General features: G+C 38.2%; 2 protein-coding genes across 6 annotated transcripts in view; both read left to right on the forward strand.

The window, feature by feature from the left end:
* Positions 1 to 58: 58 nt before the first annotated feature.
* On the forward strand, positions 59 to 18,771 carry LOC144666443 (uncharacterized). The gene is made up of 24 exons (XM_078527886.1): positions 59 to 392; positions 4,758 to 4,848; positions 5,488 to 5,786; positions 6,525 to 6,648; positions 6,748 to 6,807; positions 7,046 to 7,106; positions 7,224 to 7,270; positions 7,747 to 7,892; positions 8,656 to 8,921; positions 9,274 to 9,501; positions 10,035 to 10,189; positions 10,381 to 10,459; positions 10,603 to 10,681; positions 10,836 to 10,903; positions 11,441 to 12,225; positions 12,778 to 12,916; positions 13,531 to 13,781; positions 14,180 to 14,256; positions 14,550 to 14,643; positions 15,120 to 15,162; positions 16,321 to 16,390; positions 16,506 to 16,611; positions 16,990 to 17,118; positions 17,338 to 18,771. Exons 1-24 carry the CDS (start codon positions 352 to 354, stop codon positions 17,440 to 17,442), a joined length of 3,543 nt encoding a protein of 1,180 aa, XP_078384012.1. The 5' UTR covers positions 59 to 351; the 3' UTR covers positions 17,443 to 18,771.
* Positions 18,772 to 19,963: 1,192 nt separating this feature from the next.
* LOC144666560 (uncharacterized) overlaps positions 19,964 to 25,013 on the forward strand; it is a 108,208-nt gene continuing 103,158 nt past the window's right edge. For 3 of the 5 annotated variants that reach the window (XM_078527978.1, XM_078527981.1, XM_078527996.1), the window contains exons 1-7: positions 19,964 to 20,074; positions 21,754 to 21,937; positions 22,334 to 22,535; positions 23,057 to 23,114; positions 23,236 to 23,302; positions 23,691 to 23,749; positions 24,756 to 24,897. In XM_078527978.1, coding sequence (XP_078384104.1) covers positions 20,012 to 20,074; positions 21,754 to 21,937; positions 22,334 to 22,535; positions 23,057 to 23,114; positions 23,236 to 23,302; positions 23,691 to 23,749; positions 24,756 to 24,897 — 775 coding nt within the window. In that variant the 5' untranslated portion in view covers positions 19,964 to 20,011. The remainder of the gene's footprint in view (positions 20,075 to 21,753; positions 21,938 to 22,333; positions 22,536 to 23,056; positions 23,115 to 23,235; positions 23,303 to 23,690; positions 23,750 to 24,755; positions 24,898 to 25,013) is intronic. The other 2 variants (XM_078527985.1, XM_078527990.1) reach the window with 2 other exon arrangements.

Below are 25,013 nucleotides of genomic sequence, written 5' to 3' on the forward strand. Positions count from 1 at the left end.
ACTAGCGTTTTCCCGCGCCCGACTGATTATTGATTAGTTGTGGTCGTTAGGGCCGGATAGCGGGTAAATAGTTAGCACCCTAGAGACGCCTCTGGTGAATAAGATCAATCAATTGTGTTTTGCAGTTATTTAGCTTATCAGTTTATTTCAGATGACTACATCTGCTCAGGTTCTTCCTGTAGAATGAGATAATTATTCATAAAGGCGACGAAATCGTGAAGCCAAACGGAGAGTTTTGCTAAGGTTGCTACCAGCTCAAAGTTCGTGGATCTTGCCATTCCAGCGTTGTTTTATGTTACTCTTACTAACGGATTTGACATTGGACGAGGCAAACACAGGAGTCAGTCATAAATGAGTTCGGCTTCTGTAGCAAAAACTGTGGCAAAGAAATTGTAAGTATACTGCGTAAATTTTTCTAGGATTACTGTATTAATCTTGTGCAGAGCTAACAACAGACAAGTGTTTACAAATATTCTCATATGCGTGTGTTGTGATAAAAGGTTTTCACAATACATGCTCAATTTTGACATGGATCATAAAACTATCCATGATACTGGTCATAAAGCGTTGGAGAAGGACTCAGTTGTGGGATTTAGAAGAAAGATTACATTACAATCGTACACACTGATCCTTTTGTGGGCTTGAATTGTGAAATGCCTTCCTTCAATTATGAAGTTTGTTGAGGTTTAAGAAAGCTTCTGTGACTAATAACAGCTAATAATCTTTTTGTAAAACAGGAGCGTCCAAAAAAACATTACATTCTTGGTTTCATCTCAAAGAGCTTTTTGCGAATTAATTGATCGAATATCCATTTAAACATTTTTAACCTTTTTACGGTTAGATTCCTCCCGTGGGACATGTTAGAACTCACTCCAACCATTGAAAATCGTGAAATATATTAAGGTTTAAGTGGAACCGTTTCTGGTGGTACTTAAATGCTCAATTGCAATACAAAGAGTGAGACCCAGTTCAAGTAGTGTACATTAAAAATGCCTATATTCACTTAATTTCCCACCCAACTCAGTGGAGCAAAGATAACACACAATCAACTAAAATTATGACTATTCATACTTGTTGTTAGCCCCCTTACCGTGCATAATAATTATATGGAAAATAAATATGCACGATCAAAAGCTAGAAAATTAGGTTGTGCTGCATTAAACAATTATTGGATGAGGCTTAGTATGATATGAAGAATTCTGCAGATCGAGGAGGGTGTTATAACATAACACTACTCCATAACTACTCCATAATAACACCCTCCGAAATCTGCATAATTCTTCATATCATACGGAAGCCGAATTCAATAATTGTTTTATTATACATTCAAAATATTTCAAGAGCCCTTAAAACACAAAATGAATTAAAATGGCTACTAACTTTGGCATAGAATTTTCGCTAACAGTGGACAATTCCTCCGGTGTCGCTGTTTTTTTTGTTTTGTTTCTCTCCTGAAGATAAGCTTTAAAAATCAAGTCAACCATGTAGAGGGTCTCTTGCCAATTTCATCTTCTATTTCATCTTCAAGGCATACTATTAAAAACAGATAGTTTGTCTTGACACATTATCTGTTATGTGCCTGTCTTTATGCTGAGAATATGTATTACTAGGTGCTCTAAAAGAACTTACCCAAGTTCGACCAGAGAGATTATAAATACATTTCTAGTAGAAAAATGGTCAACAAATCAGTTTAGTGCATAGTACCACAGGATTTGTTTTCATGTGTTTGTGCCTTGAATTTTGATGTGACTTATAAATATCTTGCCTAAATACATGTAAAAAATTTAATTCAAGATACTGATGATACTGTGCTTTGGAACCACTAAAAGCCTCTAATTTCATGCAATATGTGAACTGAAAACCTGAGGTCAGAGCATATGGATCCAATAATATTGTATTTTTTATCAGTTCAAGAGCTCTTGCTAAAAGTGCTTCATTTTAATCCAATTGACCTGTCTAGACTGAATAAATTTTGCACATCTGCTTTAAATATTATGTTTTCATGGGAATTATTTCCTCGTTTACATAAAAGAAACCATATAAGAACCATGATTCTTGAAATTATTATCAAAGAAAAATAAAGATCAGACTGGCTAATAAATTATATTTCATTCAGTACATCTTTTGTTCTGGTCTTGATGAAAAGCACTCTGCCCATTCTTATTTTTTTAGCTTTGCTTTTGACCATTGATCTCATTTACTAAAAGTAAACTAGTGGTAACCACAGGTTAGAAAGTGCGGGCCTTGACGCACTTAGAAAAGGTACTGGTACGAGAGTGCGTAATTTTTGATGGCAGTGTCGATAAATAAATGATTAAATGGACAAATAAAGACAATTATCCCGAGTAACGCGTCACGCAAGGAATGCATGTTTTTATCGTTTTGGAAAGTGTAATCGAGCACGCGGTGTGAATTAAGATGTGATTTTTCTCAGTCGGTGAACTCGCTATGTTGTGCTCGCCTTTTATTAACGTGGCGCGATGAATGATAAATCACGCTTAATTGCCGCTAACCGGCCGCGAATCAGTCAGAGTTGTTTTTTGTCGAATTAACAGTTTAGTGAACTGTAAACGCGGTGTGAATTGAGATGTGATTTTCCTCGGTCGATAAACTCGCTATGTTGTCAGTGTTATAACGAATTTCTCGAGAATAACCGTTGTTGGAATCATTCGCTTTGCCGTGGTTTATGCGTGATACAATCAGAACAAATTTTCGCAAAAGCAACACCCGTAAAACCATTAATTCAGTAAAACCCTCTTCCATGTGACAGAAGCCTAGATCTTATGTGACAATCGTTCTTGGAGAACAGATTTTCTCTTCCGGTGTTACGACAAACTGTCGTGATTGACACATTTTTCGCATTCCGATCGTTCTTAGTGGAAGAACAAAATTTTCAACTTCCGTTTTCTGTTCGCTTTCTATTAACGTGGCGCGCACGCGTAAAACGCAATCCGCTGGTCACTGTCAAGATTAGGGTTGCGGGCCTCTCTTGGGCCCACAATAACAATATTTACTGTAGCCTGGTTTCCATGTACTTTAATGGCAAGTGACTGCAATGGATAACTGCAACTGATAACAGATAACTATTGCAGAGTAAAAGTTTGAAAAAAATATTGCTTATGTTGAAACATGCAGTGCAATCACCATTGATCACTAGCAATAAAATTATTTCTGTTTTTATGTAAGGGATATTAATTGCCTTAAAGGGATCCATGCAAGTGTCAAACATCTCTTAATTCTAGCTATAGAAAATTAAATGTATAAACAATCAAGATAATTGCCCTTTGGTGATTAGGATCTTAATTCTCATTGCCTATCTACCTGACATTGCAGATATTTTAAGGATAAATTAGAACTTTTAATCTCACCGTTGGAGATAAAATGTTATGCTCATAATTTTTTGCTTGGTGTCGTTGTAGATAGTGAGCAACGTAATGGTAAATTTTTGGTATTTTTGACTTCATAACTTTGGCTGTAAACCAGGTTCATTTTGTGTCCTAACTAGACTTATATAAAAAGTAAGTAGAAAGTTACTATATTTCTTGAATAACAACAATCAGTATTTGAATAATAATTATCCTCAAATTTGTTTCTTTTAAGTAGTAAACTCCCCTTATGCCTCCCTCAAATAATTGCCTCCCTTGGAATTTATCAGCCCTATTTTAGGATAATATTGCTCAGTATAGTAATGTTTAAAAAATTTGCTGTCTTAGTCAGTAATCATAGTTTTTAGATGGATTGTTTTCTTTTAAGGGACCATTTCTATAAATAATTAAATAATCTTTACACAAAATAATCATCAAGTAATTGCCATTGTTCAAGTTTGTAACTGTAAGCCAATTAAATGATGTCTTCTACACTTTATTTAAAGATGACATCAAATCGTAGCCCTTTGAAAGGAAGTCCTAGGTCAGAGCAACAAAATGAGTTTTTTGTGTGTGAAAGCCATGGAACCAGGCTTTAAATTTTAAAAGAAACAATGTACAATAGGTTCCAGACAATTAATTATTCATGTTCAAAAAACATCATACTCTATGTTTCCATGGTCTCACAACTTTAGCTGAATATAATACTCTGTGGAAATCCTTTGCAAGTTTTCATTGAGACTTATTTTGGCAACAGTTTCAAGTGATCAGGCCTTAACAGTATTTTTAAGTTGATGATTCTGTTTTGTGGAACACAGTGTTGAACTTGATTATGGTTTTACGTGGAAAAGATTCTTTGGAATAATATATGAAGAGGATTGCAAAGAGATCTGTAAATTGTCATCGTTGTCCTAATTCCTGTCTGTATTTCCTGGCGGAGGAAACTGACTCTGAACATGACAGTGATAAAATGTATGACTTGAGTGCTTTTATTAATAGTTTGAACACAAACTTAGTACAGTTGTAAAAGCATTTAGTAGTTCACAATAGTTAATTGCAAGTTACTTCAGCACATTATCTAGAGATCTCTTGTGCTGGTAAAATATTTCCATCATATCTGTAGTTTAAATGCCTTGTATAATTACTGAACATTGCTAAATTAAATGTAATTTTAAATAACTCTAGCACAAAATTTTAAACAATTATTGTGTATTTCATAATGTGTTTATAATTGCATGGCTATTTGGAATTTACCGGTAGTTTAATTTGAATGCACTATTTAGTGGTCTTGTACAAGTTTTAGAGGAACATTTTACATAATATAATTTAGTTAATTTAAACATAAGTAACTTGTATATAATTACTGAAGATTTCTGTTGTCTTTTCTTCTAGGAGGTACTACCTAGATGTACAAAGAAGAGAAGACGGTTTTGATTTATCAGGACCATTTCATCCCAGAGAAGATCCAATTCCTTTGAGAGCTGTAAGAAAAAAACCTAATATTGTTTTGTCATGACTCAAATTCACTCAAACTCAAGCTAAAAAAACTTGCTGTTAGTAATATACTCTGACAAAATATTCTTGAAACCCAAACAACTTGCAATACACTGCATCTTACTCTCTTCATGAAAAATATTGCATGGAAATGTTATTCATTGCAGTTACATAATTATAATGTCAGTGTAAAATGTATAATATGGATTTCTACTCGAACTAATTTGAACTATAAGAGAAGCATCTTTCTTCAGCTTACCTGTAAGTTATATTTGATTTAAAATAACATTTATTACTTTAAGATATGCGAATTGACAGTTCTTAATAGAATTTTTGACAAAACAGATCTTGTGAGCACTTATTAGTAAGCATGTTATGTTAGAATTGAGGTTTACTTTTAAAAACTGGGCTTCCGGTATGTGTATTATGTAAAGTAAAAGTATGTGTTTATAAAGTACATGTATGCATTGCCCAATGATTGTAAAAATAGCTTTAAGGATGTCAGTTTCTTATAATTGCTTTCTTGAAAAATAGCTCAAGATTGCCAAGTTCCTTTCTTTTAGTAGTTTTTACTAATTAATTGTTTACTACATTAAGTTGATGTACTTTTTAAAATTTTAATCTGTAGGGTCCAACGTTAGATTATGATGGGATTCATGACAGAAGCTTGAAACACTATTATCACAATAACCGCATCAAAAGCCAGTTACAAAATATGCACACAGCAAAAGACCAAGAGAGCAGCGAAGGTTCAGTGCGAGGCTTTGTGGACGAGACTATGGCGTCTGTAGACTACAGACTCAAGCCTGGGCCCATCTCCCCATACGCTTTGCCACAGACTGTAAAGCCTCAGCCCCCTCCTCATCGGCCAAAGGCTATGATGTCTGTTGAGGACTATATGAAGACGAAGAGGGGTGCGAAAAGAAGGTAAAGGATATTAACGAAAGACAGTCAAGCATTCATCCTCTTTTTTAATTTTCTTTTTGAAGTAATAACATTTATTAATACACACATCACTTTCATAATTTACCTGACAATATTATGTTACACCACATGTATCACTTAACTTTACTTACTGTAGGGATTTGTTGTGGACACCCCACCCCCCCCCCCCCCCCCCCCCCCCTTTTTTTTTTTTTTTTTTTTTTTTTTTTTTTTTTTTTTTTCCCCCCCCCCCCCCCCCTTTTCCTTTGGGGGGGGGTCCCTTTTTTTTTTTTTTTTTTTTTTTTTTTTTTTTTTTTTTTTTTTTTTTTTTTTTTTTTCTATAATAATAAAAAAAAAAAAAAAAAAAAAAAAAAAAAAAAAAAAAAAAAAAAAAAAAAAAAAAAAAAAAAAAAAAAAAAAAATTATAAGGAAGCCAGACAATCAGTTATTTCAATCAACACTCGAGTCTCGAATTGAGTCGCCATATAAACACTGAATTACTTATTTCAAAAATGGAATATTGAACCAAACAAATGAAATCAAAATTCCATTTTTGAACCCTTGGTGGGAATGTTGAGCTGTTTTGACTTCAAAACTCCATGGAAACATAGAAAAATAAGTTTTAAGAGCGTCTGTTTCTAAAACATAAAAGAGAAATCTTTTTTAAACATACATTACTCTGTTCCAATAAAGTTTATTTTGATTGTTGCTGATTCATTCCTTATCTTCTGTGTATTTTAGAAAAATTCCTGCTAATGTAGTTGGAAAACCAAGAAGAATAATGAGACGTTCCCCTCCTCAGCATGTCGGTCGAGATGAAAGAGAGCGACTTGTTAACATGGCAACCAAACTGATTGTTGCCACGGTAAGGATTGACACGGCAGGTTCTTGAAAGTACAACATACCTTCAATGTAGAAGCTTTAACTTTAAGACTGATTTTCTTTGTGTCCTTCGTTGTTTCAGGAAACAGTTGCTTTACCTGCTACTAAGAAACAAAGTAAAGGATTCCAGACATCTGAAAAGGTAGGTTATAATGGAGATTTTAAGATTAATTAACTGCTGATGAAATGATAAAATTGTCAATTATGTTCTTTGTTTTCTTGCCCTTACTGTAGTGTTAAAAATGGTGTTTAGAAAATAGACAAAATGAACCCCTCCCTTCCTCCCACTTGCCCATCCCTTCCCCTTTAGGCTATCTCCCTGATCCTCCCTTCATTAAGTTGATTGATTGGTTGATTACACAACTAATTAACTTGTTCAGGATATTCCAAGACTTCAACGAGAAAAGCAACGGCGTGCAGCTACAGAGTCTCCCTCATCAGGTAAGAAAAACAATACTTATCATACCAGGATGTGCAGCATGCCAAAGTTTGTGGGTTGCCCTTTTATATGATGTAAGTCTGCTTATCTTAACATTGTATTTTTCTCTTACTTTCTAGATTCTGAGGCTTCCCTGAGGGTTTCAAGACGTCCTGCTCCTCCAAGGGTTTGTAACAGTTTTGCTTTTTTTCAACAAATGCAGCCAGGGTCTTTTTTTTTTCTCTGTAAAGAATAAATATTAATCATTAATCTCTAGGGCAACTTTAAGTGCTGTCTAGTAACCCAATAATATCCTTCTGAGCATTAGCCCTAAAAAGGAAACGGGGACCACACAGGGCAAAGAAAAATTCCTTCAGTTAACCTTGGTGGGATTTCAGCCTACGATCTCCGGTTTAGATCACTGTTGCTCTACCGACTATGGCAGAGAAATAAACGTCACTGAGAATAAGAACTCACAAGTAAACTGATGTATTTAATACACCTTACAGTCAATTTCCCCATAAGCAGATACCCTTGGAACCTGATAAACTGCCAACTAACAAGAAGTGTTCGTTTATAATGAGAAGTTAAAAAATGTAGTGTTTATATGTGGCTGGGACCATAACTTAAATGTTCACTTATGGGGGCTGTGTATCATTATAGGGGAAACCAAGATCAGCACCTCCCAGAAGACCAGAGTCCACATTTTTCAAATCCTCCAGAGATGGCAAGAAGCACACAAAAAGTGGTGTTCATGTTGTACTACCAGGAGGATCACAGAGTGATGGCGATGTTGATGAACGGCTCAAGTAAGGATCACACCCTTAATAAAATTATAGTTAACTCCCAGAATCTTCAAGACTATGGCCTGAATCTCATCCAGCTGTATGTCTGTATGGGAAGTTTTTGATGGTTCGTCAGCATAGAGGGGTGACTACTGAGCTCATTTTGACTATTGCAATAGTATCACAATAGTTGAAATACTATTGCAATAGTATTGCGATAGCAGTGATAATTTCGCAATACTATTGCAATAGTGAGTTTTTTGCGTTGTAATTGTTATTCCACCGACAATCACAATCATTTGGTCGATAAAAGCCACCATTTTGAATGTAGCTAAGATCCTGGTGCAAAACAAACATTTCGATGATTAGTCTTGTACTTCCCATTTTCTTGTTCATGAACGTAATCAGAACATAAAATAACAAACAGGCAAAGGAGAAAAAGAAATGTATTTCTAAGCGAGAAAGAAAGTCACTAGATATCATTTAAAAAACTATCATTTAAAAAATGATAATCGTAACTATTGATTATTTATGAAACAATCGCGATTGTAATCGATAGTTGAACTTCCAATCCACGTATTCCTATCGGAACACTTGCAATCCCAATGCATCGATAGTTACACTCCTATCAACATAGGGACAGCTTAAAATTTTTACTTCTTTGTTATTTGTAAGTGCTAATCTAAAATGTTGCTGTTCGCACTAGCAAGCTTTGTCATGTCACGTGTTTCTACACCCTGCAAAGAGTGTTGTGCACTTAAAGAAAATGCTTTTGTTGTTTTTTTAGATCCCTGGTTGGTCGAATGAATTTGGATGGGCGTGGTAGCAGTGTAATGGCGTCACACCATCAATCACTAGACTCCAGGCCCAAAAGTGCTGGCCTGCCTTTGAAGTCGCAAGCTGCTGGCCCAGATGAAGATAGTTACGATGATGACGATTTTGAAAGTGTAGAATCTCCAAGGTTATCCTCAACTCGTGTAACCCCAAGACTGTCATGGATGGAAAAAGATCATGACATGATTGATATGTCAACGCAAACAGTTGTCCACTCAGGTATGCCTCCCGCTGTGATATTTGGGATGTGATTGTAACGCAAGTTATGAAAGTCAAGACTGTACTTGTGTTTAGCAATGAATCAATGGCTAATCTAATGTAGAAATTACATTTACAGCTCATGTACCCAAGCACATGCTTGTAGTGCAAGCACCAACAAACTTTTTTGCTTCAGTAAGTAGGCAGAAGCTGCCAAAAATTTAGTAAAAACAAAAAAAAAGATGGGCTTGGGATGTTTTTGTTTCTTCAGGGTTGTAAAATTCCTTATTACTTGTAGAAGAAGCTTCTTAACCCTTTCACTCCCTAAGATGGCCAAGTTCACCACAAAATAACAATGCCAAACTTATTTTAGGTACACAAACTATGAAACGAGACGATGAAGATGTTGAGAAGGTTGAGAGACAAATTATCCTGCCTCCAAGGCTATCACCAATCAAAGGAAACAGCTTGGAAGATGAAGTCAAAGAAGTGATTGTGCCCACAGTCACGGCAACACAAGGTGCAAGCACCGCAGACGTACCAACATCAACGCCTCTGTCTGCAGAGACACAAACTAGAGACAGAGATCTGGAGCCTAAAGGTAAGATGATGGTTTGAGCCTGAAATTGAAAGTGGTGCATGTAGATACCCAAGGCTGAAAGTGCCTAGGAAATTGAAAGCACATCTGCTAATGGTGCTCATTAGAATAGTCAGTCTTGTAAAGGACCAATGACGAAATTTAAGTCTGTATTACGTGAAAAGTGGTGCTTAAGGAACCGTGATTACCACTGTTATTTCTTGTTTGATGGAAATTGATCATTAAGGAGTAATAAAAACGCGAACATAAAAAGGGGGGTTTTTTGAAATTGTAAAATCATTGCAATATATGTATTGGAAATGACTTTTTATAGGGACAACGTCCATGAAAATGGTTTGTTTGTCTGCAGATACTGGATGTTGCCCTCTTGCACTTTGGCGCCAACACAACTGCGATACAATCATAGCTTTTCCTGCATCCTCATCCGTTTTGTAACATCATCTCACTTTAGTAAAATAATGATATAATATGTACCTGCTTTTCTTGGATTTCAAACTATTTACACACCATTCATTCTTGTCTGTCCATTTTCACAGTTCTCACGTACGAAGTGTATGTTCTGACTGGTGATAAGCTGGGTGCTGGAACAAAGGCTGTAGTAAAGTTAACAGTGTTTGGAGAATATGGCAACTCAGGAGAAAGGCAGCTGCTTCGCTCCAGAACACACAGGACCAAGTTCCAAAGAGGACAGGTTAGATTGCTGTTTCAAATTCATGTTTAAATTGTTGGCGTCTCCTTGCAGCTTCTACATTGGAAAATTTACCTCAGGACGAAAGGAATCTTTTACAAAGATTGTCTATGCTTTAAATGAGCACTTTCTGCAAAGGTTTTGCATTTGCTACTTTGTTGGGCTAAATGTTTGCACTTTTTGTGTGTTTTCAGGTGGACATCTTCGTTATAGACTCGGTTTTCCTTGGAAAATTGTCAACTATTAGAATTGGTCACAGTGAAACCAAGCTTGGTAAGTTTCTGATAGCCTTTTGTTCTGTGTTTAGTTTTAATAATGTAGGTCTGTAAGTTACATTGGTGTATATGGTTGTTGTTGTTTTTTTTTTTTTTTTGTTTTTTTTCAAGTTATTGAACTGTATTATTTTTTGTTTCCAGGTTATGGCTGGTTCTTGGACAAGGTGTTTGTCAAGGAAGGTCCAGAGGCAACACGAGCATTCGAGTTTAATTGTAACAGGTAATAACAAAACATGAAAAGACACTGCTAGTTATAAGTAATTCGCCTGTTCACTCGCCGTTTTTTCCTGAATTGGCGGATCTTTTGTTTATTAGTTCATTAATTCATTTCATTTCTCTCTTGAATTCTCACTTACATTTTCTTTGTTTCTTAGATGGTTGTCGTCACGTGATGATGACGGGCAGATTATTCGAGATCTTCCAGTATCCGACGTTTTACCAGGTATGACAAACCTTTAACTCGATTTTTTATTCGAGAGATGTATGTGAAAACTGCACTCCAAAAAACGTGAAGCAATCCAACCTCTCTTCTTCTGCTGTTGCAGTTCCTTCATTCATGAACTGAAAATAGCGAAGCGCGCGAGTGACGTCATGACTCAGACAAACAATCCAGAATGGCGGGCGATTTTCCTAAAACACTTTCTAAAACAGCCGGTGTTCCTAAAAAAGTCAAGTTGGTAGCATGCAAAAAAATAATGCCTTCAATTGCTGCCTACTTTTTCTCACAAACTGAAACGCACTGCACGAGGTGTTTGGGCACATTGTGCTATCCAACACTGACACAGGGGGGATGGGGGTGGGTGGGCCAACGACTTTTGTCAATGATTGTAGATCCCCTCTCTTTCTCTCAGAACACGCTGATGTTTTCTAAGCCTCGTGGGGGTATATTCATTTGCATTCTATTTTTAGACCTCGCGCGCTTCGCTATTGTACGAAAGGAGTTGTTTGTGACCTTTTTTCTTATTTCTTTTTTGAGCAGCATCACACCTTGTAGCTGTTTTACCAAGAATCGACGAAAGACAGGAAGATGACTTTTTCCGCAGCGCCAGCGAGAGCGACAGTTTCTCCAGTGGAGAAGACGATGTCCCCGCGCCTGACTTAAGAGAAGTGAAAAAGAAATCCAAGAGCAAAACTGATTCGCAAAGAGAAAAGCCTCCAATAAGTTCCAAGCGTGCGACAAAACCTCCGGAACCTGAGCCAGAAGTTGACGTTCAAGAAGATAATTTTGTAGCAGTTAAGGCTGAAAGCTTGTTTGATATCAGCGAAGGAGAGGAAGAGGAAAATACCGAAGGACAAGACGCAAATGAAAGGTTTTTTCAACCTGAAGACAAGAACGAGGATTCAGAAGACGAAGATGCGAAAACGGACTCTAAAAAACAAGCTAAAAGGCAAAGAGGCAACAAGGATGAAAACGCCAGTGAAAGCGAGGAGGAAATGGATGAGAATGAAAAGAAGAGCATAACAAAAACAAAGGCTGTGTCCACGGCCGTGTCAACATTCTTGAATCACAAGGAACCTGGGAAGGAGTCCAAGAAGGAAGCCACCCATCAGAAGACTGGGCCTGAAGAAGATGAAGAGAAAAGAATAGGAAATGAAGAAACGGAAGAGAAAGAAGAAGATGAAGAGGATGACGATGATGATGATGATGATGATGAGGAGGAGGAGGAGGAGGAGGAAGAGGAGGATGATAATAAGGAGAAAGAAGGAAAGGACGAGGAAGAGGAGGAACCAAGGGTCGAGTTTACTGGTGACACAAAACCCCAGGTAAGGTTCTGCTTGTGTTTTAACTTTACAAGACAAGCTCTCAAATAACTTCTAAGATTGGAGGAACCAGTTACTAATTGAAGGGAGAACCTGTTCCACACTACTTATATCAATACAGGAAGCCGAATCATTGTTCAATATAAAATGCCATCTACAGGTCGTTGCAAACAAAGCGGATTTTAGACCGACTGAACGACTTTTTTCGTTTTCGACTGTTCCTCAGTTCTTGTTGACATCACAACTGGCGCAACAAAACTATAGATAACAATGTTCCTAGCCATAAAGGAAAAAGAAGTACAGATTGAAACAAAAACGGAAGTAGAGCATTAAGAGTGGTGCAGATGAACCACTTTCGTGAAGGTTTCCATGCCGTTTCAAGCCTTCATTTAAAGATGTCACCAATTTGAAATACGTGACAAAATCTAGAAACCTTGTATTTGAATCTGAGGCTGTCTCTAGTGTATGTAGATAACATAAAAAATCAGTAGTGCATTCAGTTTTTTTTAAGACTTGGAGCAGTGTGCCCTGACAATAAGTTCATTTTTTCACTAGCATGACCGCGAGCGACCTGTGTCTGCCCAGAGTGACGACTTTGTTGAAGGCTTCAGAGCTGGTGTTCGCGCAAAACAGGAGAGAGAAAGAGAACTCCACAGGGAATCCATCAGTGAGAGTGAAAATATATTGAGAAGAGGTTCGTTTGTGTCATTTATTTTTTAGAACACTGGTTATTTGTTTTCAGCTGGTTTAAAGAAGACAGAAGATACCGTGGTTTGGGCTAATCATGTGCAAAACAAAGCCAACCGTGGTCTCACTAATGCCACTTTGTGCGCACTCGCCACTGGTCACTTGTTTTTCATTCGACTTTTGATTGGTTTCTTACGCTATCACAATAAAACAAACCAATCAGAGCTCGAAATAAAAAACCGTGCAGAGAGGTCTTAGCGCGGGAAAACGCGCGTAAAGCAAGTCAAGTTTCGAGCTCCTGATTGTTGATTACACAATTTTTTTGCTATGATTGGTCGGGGCCTTTTTTGCACACGCTTTTTTAAACATTATGGAGCTTAGCCGCGTAAAATCTAAGGAAATGTTTAAACGAACATAACGTCTATGAAGGAGACTTTTATGACTCGTAAGACATGTAATTAAAGAGGCCTTTTGCAACAAACGGTCACAGTACAAAATCCGCCATACTGGATGGCGGATTTTGTACCACGTGACCGTTTGTTGCAAAAGGCCTATTAACCCTTCCTAGATTCACTCATTAAACTCACAAGTCATTAAATAGTAAACTTGTCTTTTTTTAAGGTTCTTCAATTCACGACGCTGCCAAAACTGGCGACCTGGAGCGAGTGAAGGAATTGATACGGGTGGTGCCCGCGATGAAGAATAGCACAGATGAACGCGGTATGAACCCACTTCATGTAGCAGCCGCCAATGGTCGACTTGACTGCGTGAAGTGGCTAGCGGTCAGCGGTGTAGACCTAGCAGAAGAGACACCAACAGGCTATACCCCCATGCATTTGGCGGCTATGAATGGTCACGTGAACTGCATGATGGTGAGTGGCACTCCTGTCAAGTGTTCACTTGTGAGTTTATCAGAATAAGGTTCTGTTAGCGAAGTTGTAGTAATGTTTTGTTCTCAATCAGAGGAAAAAAAATTGTAATCTGAGAGGTTGAACCCTTAAAGCCAAAAAAGTATGGTCAAATTTACAATTCACAAGAATTGATCTTTCAGCCACTGTCTTCCAAGAATACTATAAGAATGACATGGAAGGCCAGCAAGGAAAATTTGCGTGTTGGGGAAATGCTCAAGTTGTTTCTAATAAGTATCAAACAGATGCTGATAAGAATGTTCTCCATAAAGTAGTTTCAGGGAAGATGGTTTTCTCGTAATCAATCCTCGCATCTTTTCTTACTTATTTGTTTTTTTTATCTTTCTTTCTATGTTGATCAGATTCTTTCAGCCATGGGAAGCACGCTGAGTTGTAGAACAGTGGACGAACTTACTCCTCTTCATCTCGCTTGCATGAGGTAAATTGTCTTTAAGTTTGGGATATTTATTTTTAGGTCTTTAAACTTGCATCCCGTTTCAATCTTGTCTATTTTTCTGTCTAAGGAATGTTTTTTTTGTTGTTTAAATATTGAATGCAAGTAGTCAGAAGTTGACATGTATTTACAACTCTTTTCTATGTTAATGGTTTTTTTTAAGTCGTTGTTTAGGGTTTCAATTCAAGTTTAGACTAAGACTAGTTTTTAAACTCGCTCTTGACGTGATAAGCTTGTCAAAGTTATGTCCCTAACCTCGTGTGATTTATGTCTTGTAGCGGATATATAGAGTGTGTCAAGTGGCTTATCGCTAACAGAGCCAAGGCGGATGTGTTAGACAACAATGGACGAACTCCTCTTGACATTGCCGAGGTAAACTAAATTTTCAGTCACTAGGTATCGAACAAACGATTTTTAAACTGAACCAGCAGATGAGGAGAATGCTGATTTAGTATATACCACACAAGTGAATAGTGCTTTTCGCGTTCTCTGACTGGTTAACTCAGAGGTGATTAGCAAAGTTCTATTCAAATGACATCCAAGCAGCTGAAGAGAAACATAATGGCTTCCCGTGTCGCTTTGGACGCCGAAAGTAATGTTCGAACCTCTAGTTATTCAACTTGTGTGGTACATACTAAAACAATTATTCACCTCAGTGACGGTGAATGTGGTGGATATTTACCTCAACTTCGGTGAATAATTGTTAAATATACCAACAAGTCCCAATCCACAAGTCAAATCATAAAAACAAAGTCGTGCTTGAAAATTCTTTTTTACTTAGCGGTTAGCGTGAACGCAACTTTTGTGAAGAATATTAAATGAATCTTGTTTTTATTTTTTTATTTCAGGAATATGGGCATGAAGAGTTGGTTAAACTGTTGAAAAAACTTCGTAAGTCTCTACTTTTTATACTCTTTGTTATTACACTATCCTATGACGAAAACCTTGATACAACAACAACAACAACTTTATTTACACCCTTTACATTCAATTAAATTAACAATACAGAAATAAAAGAAATAAAGTAAAGTGCATGGCTGCCCAGAATAACCACGATTGGCTAACAAGATTGGGCAGCCGTACTTAGTTTTTATTACAATAATTTATAAAAAGGTCAGGTAATCGTATACTTAACATTTACATAGCAAACTATACAACACACAAAAACAAAACTAAGTAGGCTTAAAGAAAAATTAATGGAAAAAAAGATGGAAAATGAAGTATACGGACAGGTTAACTAGCAGAATTAAATCTAGAGTTATAAATATGAAAGGTTCAGTTAATAGCTTGTAATAATGCTTAATTTATATTTTTTCTTAAATTGTGTAAGTGACAGAAGCTTAATGTCATCACTGATAGCATTTCAGATTTTAGCACCCTGATATCTAATATTAAAATAGCTAGATACAAAAGGCCTGAATGACCTTGACATTGTACAGTAGTGGCCGCAACGGAGAAAGCCTTTGGTGAAGGCTTAGATATTTTTGGCCGTTTTATCGTGCAGTTTGTTAAAAAACACACTGCGTTGTGTTCCTAGGCAAGACACTTTACTCTCATTTGGCCTCTCTCTACCCAGGTGTATATTAAATAGGTACCGGCGAATTTTCTGCTGGGGGTAACCCTGCGATGGAATAGCATCCCATCCAGGGGGAGTAGAATACTCCTAACCGCTTTATGCTACAGAAACCGGGATAAGCTCCGGCCTGATCAGATATGTCCAGGATTGAACGCTAATGAGATGCACGTTCCTCGTGACAGGCATCACAAAGTGTCCTTATTAATAAAAATTCACCAAAACACACCAAATTTTGTCAAATATGAAGTAATATGGAAATGTCAAATAACACAGTCAAACATGAAGTACTCATTAAACAATACCTGCGTTCAATCCTGGACATAAGTGGGCCTGATGAGCCACTTGGCTCGAGAGCAGGCTTTACCTTACCTTGCTAAAAATGTAGGGGCTGTAAGTTCTTTCAGATTCAGTTTGTCATTTTGATGTGTAGTCAAATGTAATATCAATAAAAGCTTGCTTTATTTGTCATTCAGGGAAAGAGCTGACGAGACAGGACAGTACCCTTGCTCAGTTGATGACTAGCGAGCACAAGAGAAGGAAAAGGTGAGCTAATCAAAACAGCGTGAGCTTGTTATGTTGCTTGACAGTGGAATGTTAAGTGAGTTCTCGAAAATGCATTTTTAACTGTTTTGACTGTTTGCTGTTTTTGCTGTTGTAGTCTTGACTCTGCTGGAAGTGACCAAGACGGCGCACCATCCAAAGTGTCCGACAGCGGAGTGGGAGGACTGGAGAGCGGAGAGGACAGCTGGATCAGCGATACGGAGGTAAGCTAGAAAATACCACGAGAAACAAAGTATGAAATACGTAGTCATCCAAAGCAATAAACATGTAACCCATGGCAAACGCGGGATCGGAAAATATGTCACGTGTCAAGCGCGGGAAAAGTCACGTGAACCAGATCACCATCTGGTTTGATTTGGCGGGAAAAGAATTCGGCTCTGAGTGGTTTAAAGTACGTTACACGGAGTGTTGGTACCAGTCAGCGAACTTGTTAAACGCAAGTAGACTTGAACAGCCGTTTAAAATAAAACATTTACAATGTAATGTACGAATCTGTTGAAATTACCAGAGAGGCTAGTAGTATCAATGTTGATGTTCAACCAAAAACGCGTTAAATTTGGAGTCATGTTTTCTTTCACTAGGAGGACTTGACAGTAGAACATATGAAGGAATCCCGCCCTGACTCAGCCATAAGACATCGGCCGGGCTCCGGAAAGGAGCGCCCCGAGTCAGCGTCACGTGCCAGGACAGACTCCATCACTACGATAGAGGTGAGTAGTAGCCCAGTCCCCCTACCTTCAACCCCCCCCCCCCCCCGGACACCCACACACACCTCAAAAACTAACATATCCAAAATTCGAATCAGATTTCGAAGATTTTTCAAATAGGTAATTTTCTTGCCTGTACACTCCCCGGTTTAAAGTATTGAAAGTCGTTTCAAGTGAATACAAAATGAGCAGGAGAACTCACGAAACTATATTCTGTTGCAGGATAAAAAGAAGAACTTTGAAAAGCAGAGATCGCAAATGAAGAAAAGAAACTCGAGCTTCTTGGACAGCATCAGGATGGAAGTGGAAAACGAAGAAGAGTTTTAAACATAACTGCGGTCCAAACACTTGATTATCAAGAAAAAGACAGTCGGTCTTTACTTCTACTAGTGCTAGTAAGCGACGGTTGGTGGAGAGAAACAGACGGATGTCCAAGACAGTCGAACCATCTCTGCACTTGAATATGCGTTGTGTTCTCTGAGAGAACACGGAGTACGTCAAGATGTATTAACGCGATCTGTGACGTTCGATTATCTTAACAAGTGATAAGACAGAAATGAGATTTATACAGTAGGTACTTAAACTGAACAAAATAGGTTGATGATAAATTGAGTTACATTTGACTACACAGCATGCTGATGTAGATAGAACACTTTTATAGATTATAGACGTGACATTAAGCGACAGAAATAACTGTAGTAGTAATCAAGGGGTCTTTAGAGCACTCGTGATTAATGCCTTCTCGAACGTTCGCAGCTGGTCCAGATTTTTTTAAAAAAACCAGTGGTGCGATTTTTTCCATTTGTACGTAAATCTCAGTGTCGGCTTCATATGGAGTCCTGACTAACTGCGACCACAAGAAGGCTTGATCATGTGATGTACATTACCTTTTCACATTATACATGTTCAAGCGGCCGTGTTGGTCTCTTCTTCTCTTCTCTTTCTTCATGCTCGACTTTGTATTTAGTTTTGAACAAAATTGGCCGACGCCGAACAACAATGTAGGATTTCCCCGCATTCTAGAACGGCGGAGGACGGAGAGAAGAAATTTTAATATATTTATTGTTTATTAACATTCATTGTTTGTAGCGTCGCTTCAGTTTTGTGCAAGGACATAGGTAACTAGAGGTAGCCAAATATAGAATTAGATTTGTATCGCAACTTTCTAGGCAATATATAGAAAATGTAGTTATAAATTGCCGAGGGCAACACGATAGAACTACGATTTATAACATTTATACATCCTTATAGTTTGAGCTACAGCTCAACTAGCCTTATACTAGTGACTTTAGGCTTGATGGCCCTTCTATTCTAGGAAACCACGAAACAATGAGTAATATTGTCGACTTTCTTTCAAGTGAGCGACCCGATTTATTTACCGTAAAGGCGCCAGCTAAGTTCTATTACAAGCCATGGGTTGGTCTTTATAGGTTAACTATTTATGAAGCAATGGATAATGATGTCATCTTTGTTGCATATAAATAACGCATAATATTTAACGTGAAAGCCTTATCTACGAGTTGCTGCAATACAAGGTTTGCCTTGTCGTGCATTGATTAAGTGAAACCGGAGTAGAACTCGTTAGAGGGTAAGTAAGGCGTTTTAGATTTTGTACAGTAACGATACGTTTTTAAATTAAAACAAATATAGAAAACAGTACGTGGCATTTTGTTTGGATTTATACGATAAGAGAGAATAAGTGATTAGCCCTCTCCTGCAAAGGAAGAGCTCCGATTAGGAAGTAATTTCTTCAAAACACTCTCCCCTACAGCCTAGTACCCAGGCGTTCCTTTCCCGCCTACCGATTTGGCGCGAAATTTCGTGACGTCACTGAATAACTGAGTGGTCGGCACGCCAACCCGTTCCAATTCCCAGCCCTTACGCGAGCCTTGCTCGACTGAGGAGAGAAGGAGAACGCCTAGGGACTACGCTGTCTCCCCTAGTAATGACCCACTTCCATACTTTCAAGCCCGCTGTTAGAACCGCCACACTCCACTATCCGTGTTAGGTACCATCGAAACAATGACCCCACCCCACCCCACTGATTCTCCTTTCGGGTGCAGTAACGTATCAATATAGACACCTACGTACATAAGTTGACACACAAACCTCCGCCCCTTTACGCCATCCGGCCCTATTAGAACTACCACGGAATTTTCAGGTTAAAGAATATAATTGACAATCAACGAGAAAACAAGATGAGTTGCAGAGCCATTCCACTCTTTCCAACTCAGGATTTATTTCGGGGAAGAACTTGTTACTAATAGGCAATCCCAGAAACATACAGACAGGAACATTTCACCGGTCTAACACCTTCTCAGTCATTCTCCATGTTTCGGAACCATAGAGCAACACAGACTCATTTTTGAGCCCCTCCCAGGAGTGAGGGGAATGGGTGGGTCATGTTCCCTTGTTCCCCCCTCCCCCCCCCAAAAAAACAATTCCCTTGTGTTCCTTTGTTCACTAAAAGTATTTTGTCGATTTTATGATCCATGTTCCCTAAAATATCAGGAACGCAGCTCTTCCCATGTTTCCAGCTTTATTTTCCTTTTGTTCCCTTGTTTCCAATTATTTTATGACGATGTTCCCTTGTTCCCTGAAACCCCTTCGATGAACGCATTTTAATTTTGTGGCTGTTGTTTATTACACTAGCTATCAAGTACATTTCTCTTTCAGTAAAGAAAGTGTTTCTTTCTGCGAAGTAAAAAGATTTTTTTAGCAGGAGAGAGAGAAACAATTCTTAGAAATTGGAGGCCGGGTTGCTAGACCACGAAATTGACAGCTGTACGTCAAATCTGTCAATTTTTCCCGCGCGTGTCACTCCCTGTCTAGTCACTGAAATCGACAACTTTTTTCTAGACGGCTGGTTTGAGCGATTTTGCGAGGTTCTGTGGAGATGGCAGGTCAAACGGACAGCGAATTTCGTTCAGTGGCGATAACCGAGACCTCTCGGAATGTGGTATGCTAATGTTAGACACGGTTCAACTTGTTGATAGTGTAGATTTTGTTCGAAATCAGTTTCAGCAGGCCTTCGTTTAGCTTGCAAAAGTAAAGTGATGGTTAGAAAATGGGCCCGGCCATTTCAGACCACGATCGAGAAGAAGAAAAGCTTTTGGTATCATCGTTTTGTAGAACTGATTATCCAGCTAAAATTTGACCATCGTTAATCGACCTTTCCAGGGCTAGCGAACAAAGCGAATTCTCTTCATTGTGTATTTGTAAGCTCGTTTAAAGCTTACTTCCCCCGTTATCTGACGATCTTAAATTTAAATTAAGCTTAAAATAATCGTTCGTTTCTTGCGGCTTTTTAGAGATCTAGCTAAACAGGTTGCAGCCTACAAAGTCTTTATAATCCCCCAGTCACGGGCAAAGTTAAAACACCAATAAGCTATTTCTTTCCTTCTTTAACTTTATATGGTAGACACGTGCTTCACCAGTTCGACTACTAGAATGTGCTTTCGTAAGCTCAATGGATTTTGTTATCTTAATCGGCTAGAAATTGTAAAGATTTGCATCATTCGTCGTCAAAAAGGGGGCCTGTCCTGGAGGACTTACTGCTGTATGATCGGAAAAGTTTTTCTAAGCTTGAGCTCTTCAATGCGCAAATGTTTTTCAGTGTAAAACAATTTTTCCGCCGAATGTCAGCTGAAGATCGAGTTCTTCGTTTAGATCACGTTAATGTTTGAAGTGAAGAACTTAACTGAGGACTTGAAGAACTTAAAAAATATATCTCTATCAAAACACTTTCCTTGATTCCCAGATTTAGTTACTTCAAGAAAGTACCGTCATAATCCTTTTCGGCAGTCACGGTTTTGCTGTCAAAAGCCAAACAATCTGAAATATTGACCCGTATCACAGACGGACTCAGAAGTTTACTAAGTCTAAAGTGATTACCATTTAACCTAAATTCAGGCATTTTTATTAATAGATTAACTAGAACTGTGAGAAATCTACAGAGTTTAACTTTCTACTTTCTTCGTACCAGTAATAATCTCTGGTTACAATTAAGGTTCATTTAGTGGGAGTGGGTGGGTGTAGGAACAAGGGGGTCTCTACTTCCCACTCCCTCTACTTAACTTCTGGTTCCCAGCCTTTCCTTTATAGTGGTTCCCACCTCTTTGTGCTTTTCCTATTACAAAACACTGCTGTTTCCTGCCACCTCGGGTATCCTGCTTCCCACCTGCACTTTTCCTTTTTCCACCTCCCATATCCCTATTGCCCCCTAATTCTCTTAGGCTCCCACCCCCCTGTTCCCCTCCCCCAGTTAAGACAAAAAACAGCTAATGTCATAACCATAACAAAAGTTGGATGTGATTGGTCTTAACATGTGCTGGGATTCACACCTGGTGTAATGAATTCATGTGACAGTCCATGCAGCTTTAGGTTCTAAAAACAACTGGTCAATCAACTTTTTGTTGCCCACTCTGTAATAATTGAACACCACATCCAAATTATAGTGCCTTTTTTAATGGATCTAAAACACAAACTTGTCTTTACACCTTCCCAGTAATTTTGCATTTTATTATTGTTTAAGAAATTCAGCTATTAGTAAATTATCCAACTTATACAAAACAAAAACCCCTTTGTTTGCAACAATGTCAAAGTAAAACCACTCCCCTTTTGTTCTTGTGTTTTTAGCAATATAACTTCAGCTCTCCAATATCCTTTGAGTGTCCTGATACCATTCTGTCAACCCCTCTGTCTTCAACAATGCCGCACACAGTGAGAATGGAGTCAAACAACAGAGTATTCACCCCAATACCTTTCCAGTCCAGGGTGCCAACTCCCTACCCTGTGATTGACTCTGTTTCTTCTGCAAAAGGTAAATCTGTTTAATTTTTTTAAGTAACCAAAATGGGATGCATAGTTTTAGGTGACGATCTAAACAAAATATTCACTCATGGTAAACACTGCCAACCAAATAGCTCGAATCTAAACTCCCTCTCTTATTGTCATGGTTGAAGAAAACCCTTCTGCTTTGTCTTTAATGCATCAATTTACAATTAATAAGCTTGTGATCAAAGTTGAATCAAACTTCTAAAACAAATGGGATGATTGCATGAAATAAGTGTGGCAAAACTCAAGGACTTATCTCACCTCTAGCATGACTGCAAAGTCAGATGAGCAGATAACAGATAAGCCGTCTCTGGAAAGCCAAATCTTATCCAAATTTCTACCTTTTTTAGCTTTCGTTCTGACTTAGTGTAATTTTTTCAAGATGTTTCTTTCAAATTAGATTGGTCAGGTCCTTCGCCAGAAAGCAGAATGTTCTCTCCGTCCTGGGGATTTGAATCCACCATACATATTGGTCAGCAGTTTCAAGGTGCATTGTTACCCATGGCAACTGGTAATTCACACACTGTTCATCATTACGCCTTCCCTCAATCTTGGCACCATGCTGTCACGCCACAAAACTTCAGGTAAATCTTTTGCAAATTGGTTGCCTTATTACTTAAGTACAGATACTGGGGAATAATTCTTCAAGGCTATTCAGAGGTTTTTGTGAAAATCTTTCTGGATTTCATTGAAGGCCATTCAGAATATTAACAATTTTTTTTAGGCAGCAGAGCTGTCATTAAGTTTTTAAGCAACCGCTACATTGAACTTATCCCCCGTAACATTTTGATCTGTATAAAGTGTAACATAACACTGATTGACATCTTCACCTGTAACATTGGGTGAACTCAGTTGTAACAGGTGTTACGGGTTATGGCCCCTAATGACAGCCCAGTTAGGGATCTTTAGAGATCTTCAAAATTCTGGTCAGATTAAGATCTTCAAAAATTTTTAAGGATCTTGCTCAGAAGTTTGCAAGATCCTGTTTAACGATTATACAAGGTCCTGCACCAGGAAATAGCTCTTGCATTAACTTATTTTTATTAGTCAGAGTCACTGGTACTATTAAATGCTAACACTTTTTGGCATATGCTTTCTCTTTCAGTGGATATAATCTACACAGCAGTGATGTTTGGTATGGGGATTGTCCATTGATAGAAGGGGTAAGATGTTGATGGTATGAAAAATGTGTTTTTATACTAAATTTATGCAGGATGTAATGAAAGTCTCCATTAACAATGAGTTACTTATTTCTAAATGTGTTGTTTTCATTCCAAACTTTAGCTCGGAGCTGTAGATGTAGGAAATGAGGTTATTGAACAAGACTCCAAAGTAACATCAAGTACAGAAGGTGAGAATCCATTTTTAATCCCGGGGGGGGCAGTGTACGGGAGGCCCCCCACCCCCATGCCAGAAACCCCCACGGACCCCACACCGGAGACAACTGACGCTGTCAAGAGCGCAAAAAAAACAGCCAAATGCACCGGGCCCACCATGAAGACAACCCGACCCACCCAGGCCCGGGCGGAGCCCCGAGGCCAAGGGAGTACCCCCGGGTTTTAATCCTTATCACATAATTTGATGTTTTATTGTCTAATAAGTCTGACAATCTTTGAAAATCTGCTCCTGTATATATGAGTGTATAAGTCAGCTCTTGTAAATGACCTTCAGCTACTTAAAATGTATGGATGTACATACCAGTAGCATTTTATTGTTGAACTTGTTTTTATCATTCACAGTATCCCCATGGAAACCTCAGATGGTGCTTCCTCCTGTCTCAGAGTTTTTGAATCCATCCGTAAGAGACAACTTTTAAAGTTTGTTTTAATATTATAACTGAGTCAAAGTAGCTACTGCTTTTTCTACGAGAATAGACAGCATGTCGACAGAACATCAGGTAGCTCTCGCAAGGTCACATGTTATTTAGGTAGTGTATCAGGGGTGGTGAATGGTCCTTCGAAAAGTGCGTGTCTCGCAAAATTTTAGCCAAATTTCAGGGGTCTCATCGTCTCGAATTTTTCCTTGACGCCTTCTCGGAGTCTCGATTACTTTTGCAAGGCTAAAAAGGGCTTGGGCTCGCAGAAAAGATATCAGTCTCACCGTCTCGCAAAGTCTCGCATTTACCATTCGACACCCCTAGAAAATATATTGGCAATTTACTTGAACCATGAACTTCTTTACAGTTACACAAATTGCACGCTAGCCAAACAGCATAACAATAACAAAATCACTGGGACGGCGGAGCCCCCCCACTTTTTCCGAAAAAATAAAGACTTACTAAGCCCCCCCACTTCAAGTCCCTAGTCAACCCCCCCCCCCCACCTGGAAAATTGTTCCGCCGTTCCTTGAATCATATTTTTCATTAACACTGAGGCAGAAAACAGTTGAACAGGTGGTTGACATATATTAAATATAATACACTGTTAAAATAAATATAATTGATACATCAGCCTAAAGTCACTTCAGATTATTATTTATCAGTCGACATTAAAGTGGTTCAAAGTTCTAACCATGTTTGATTACAGACTTAGCAAAGCTGTGAAGAACATGATCAGTAGCTTTTAGCTCTCAATGTACCATAACAACACAATCGACACAAACTTACCAAAAGAATAGAGGGGCGAGATAAGTGTAGTTGAGATGAATCGGGGGCTAGGAGAATGTACCAGTAATTTGGATAATTTAGCAGATAACTTACAATGCAAGTTTTGAGGTTGTAGTCATGTTAAGTTGTCACCCTTATTATATACTCGCTGAAAAATGCAGAGATCATAAACTAATATCCTATTACATTTATATTTCAGCATGGAAATTTGAGGTGGCAAAATGAAAGTATCAGTCCAGTGGAAGCAGCGCCAGCAGATGAGACGTGTCAGCTTAATGTACAGCTGCCCAGTGCGATAACCGTTAAACCAAAAAAGGCCATTACAAGTACTGATACCAAAGGTTTACACATTTGTTAGCTAACCTTTAAGCTATTTATTATTTCTTTTCTGTACTTATGACAAATGTACCTTCTCTTACTTTTTTACTTCATTATAGAAGTTACAAATTTCATTACC

Source organism: Oculina patagonica, chromosome 1, assembly GCF_052425735.1.
Source record: "Oculina patagonica isolate OP01 chromosome 1, crgOcupat, whole genome shotgun sequence".
Classification (NCBI taxonomy): domain Eukaryota; kingdom Metazoa; phylum Cnidaria; class Anthozoa; order Scleractinia; family Oculinidae; genus Oculina; species Oculina patagonica.

Excerpts from the sequence above, each read along its gene's own strand:
- LOC144666443 (XM_078527886.1), top strand. The coding sequence starts at position 352 with ATGAGTTCGGCTTCTGTAGCAAAAACTGTGGCAAAGAAATT. Across the intron at positions 15,163-16,320 it reads TAAACTGTTGAAAAAACTTC|GGAAAGAGCTGACGAGACAG; the intron begins GTAAGTCTCTAC and ends TTTGTCATTCAG. Across the intron at positions 16,612-16,989 it reads GCTGGATCAGCGATACGGAG|GAGGACTTGACAGTAGAACA; the intron begins GTAAGCTAGAAA and ends TTCTTTCACTAG.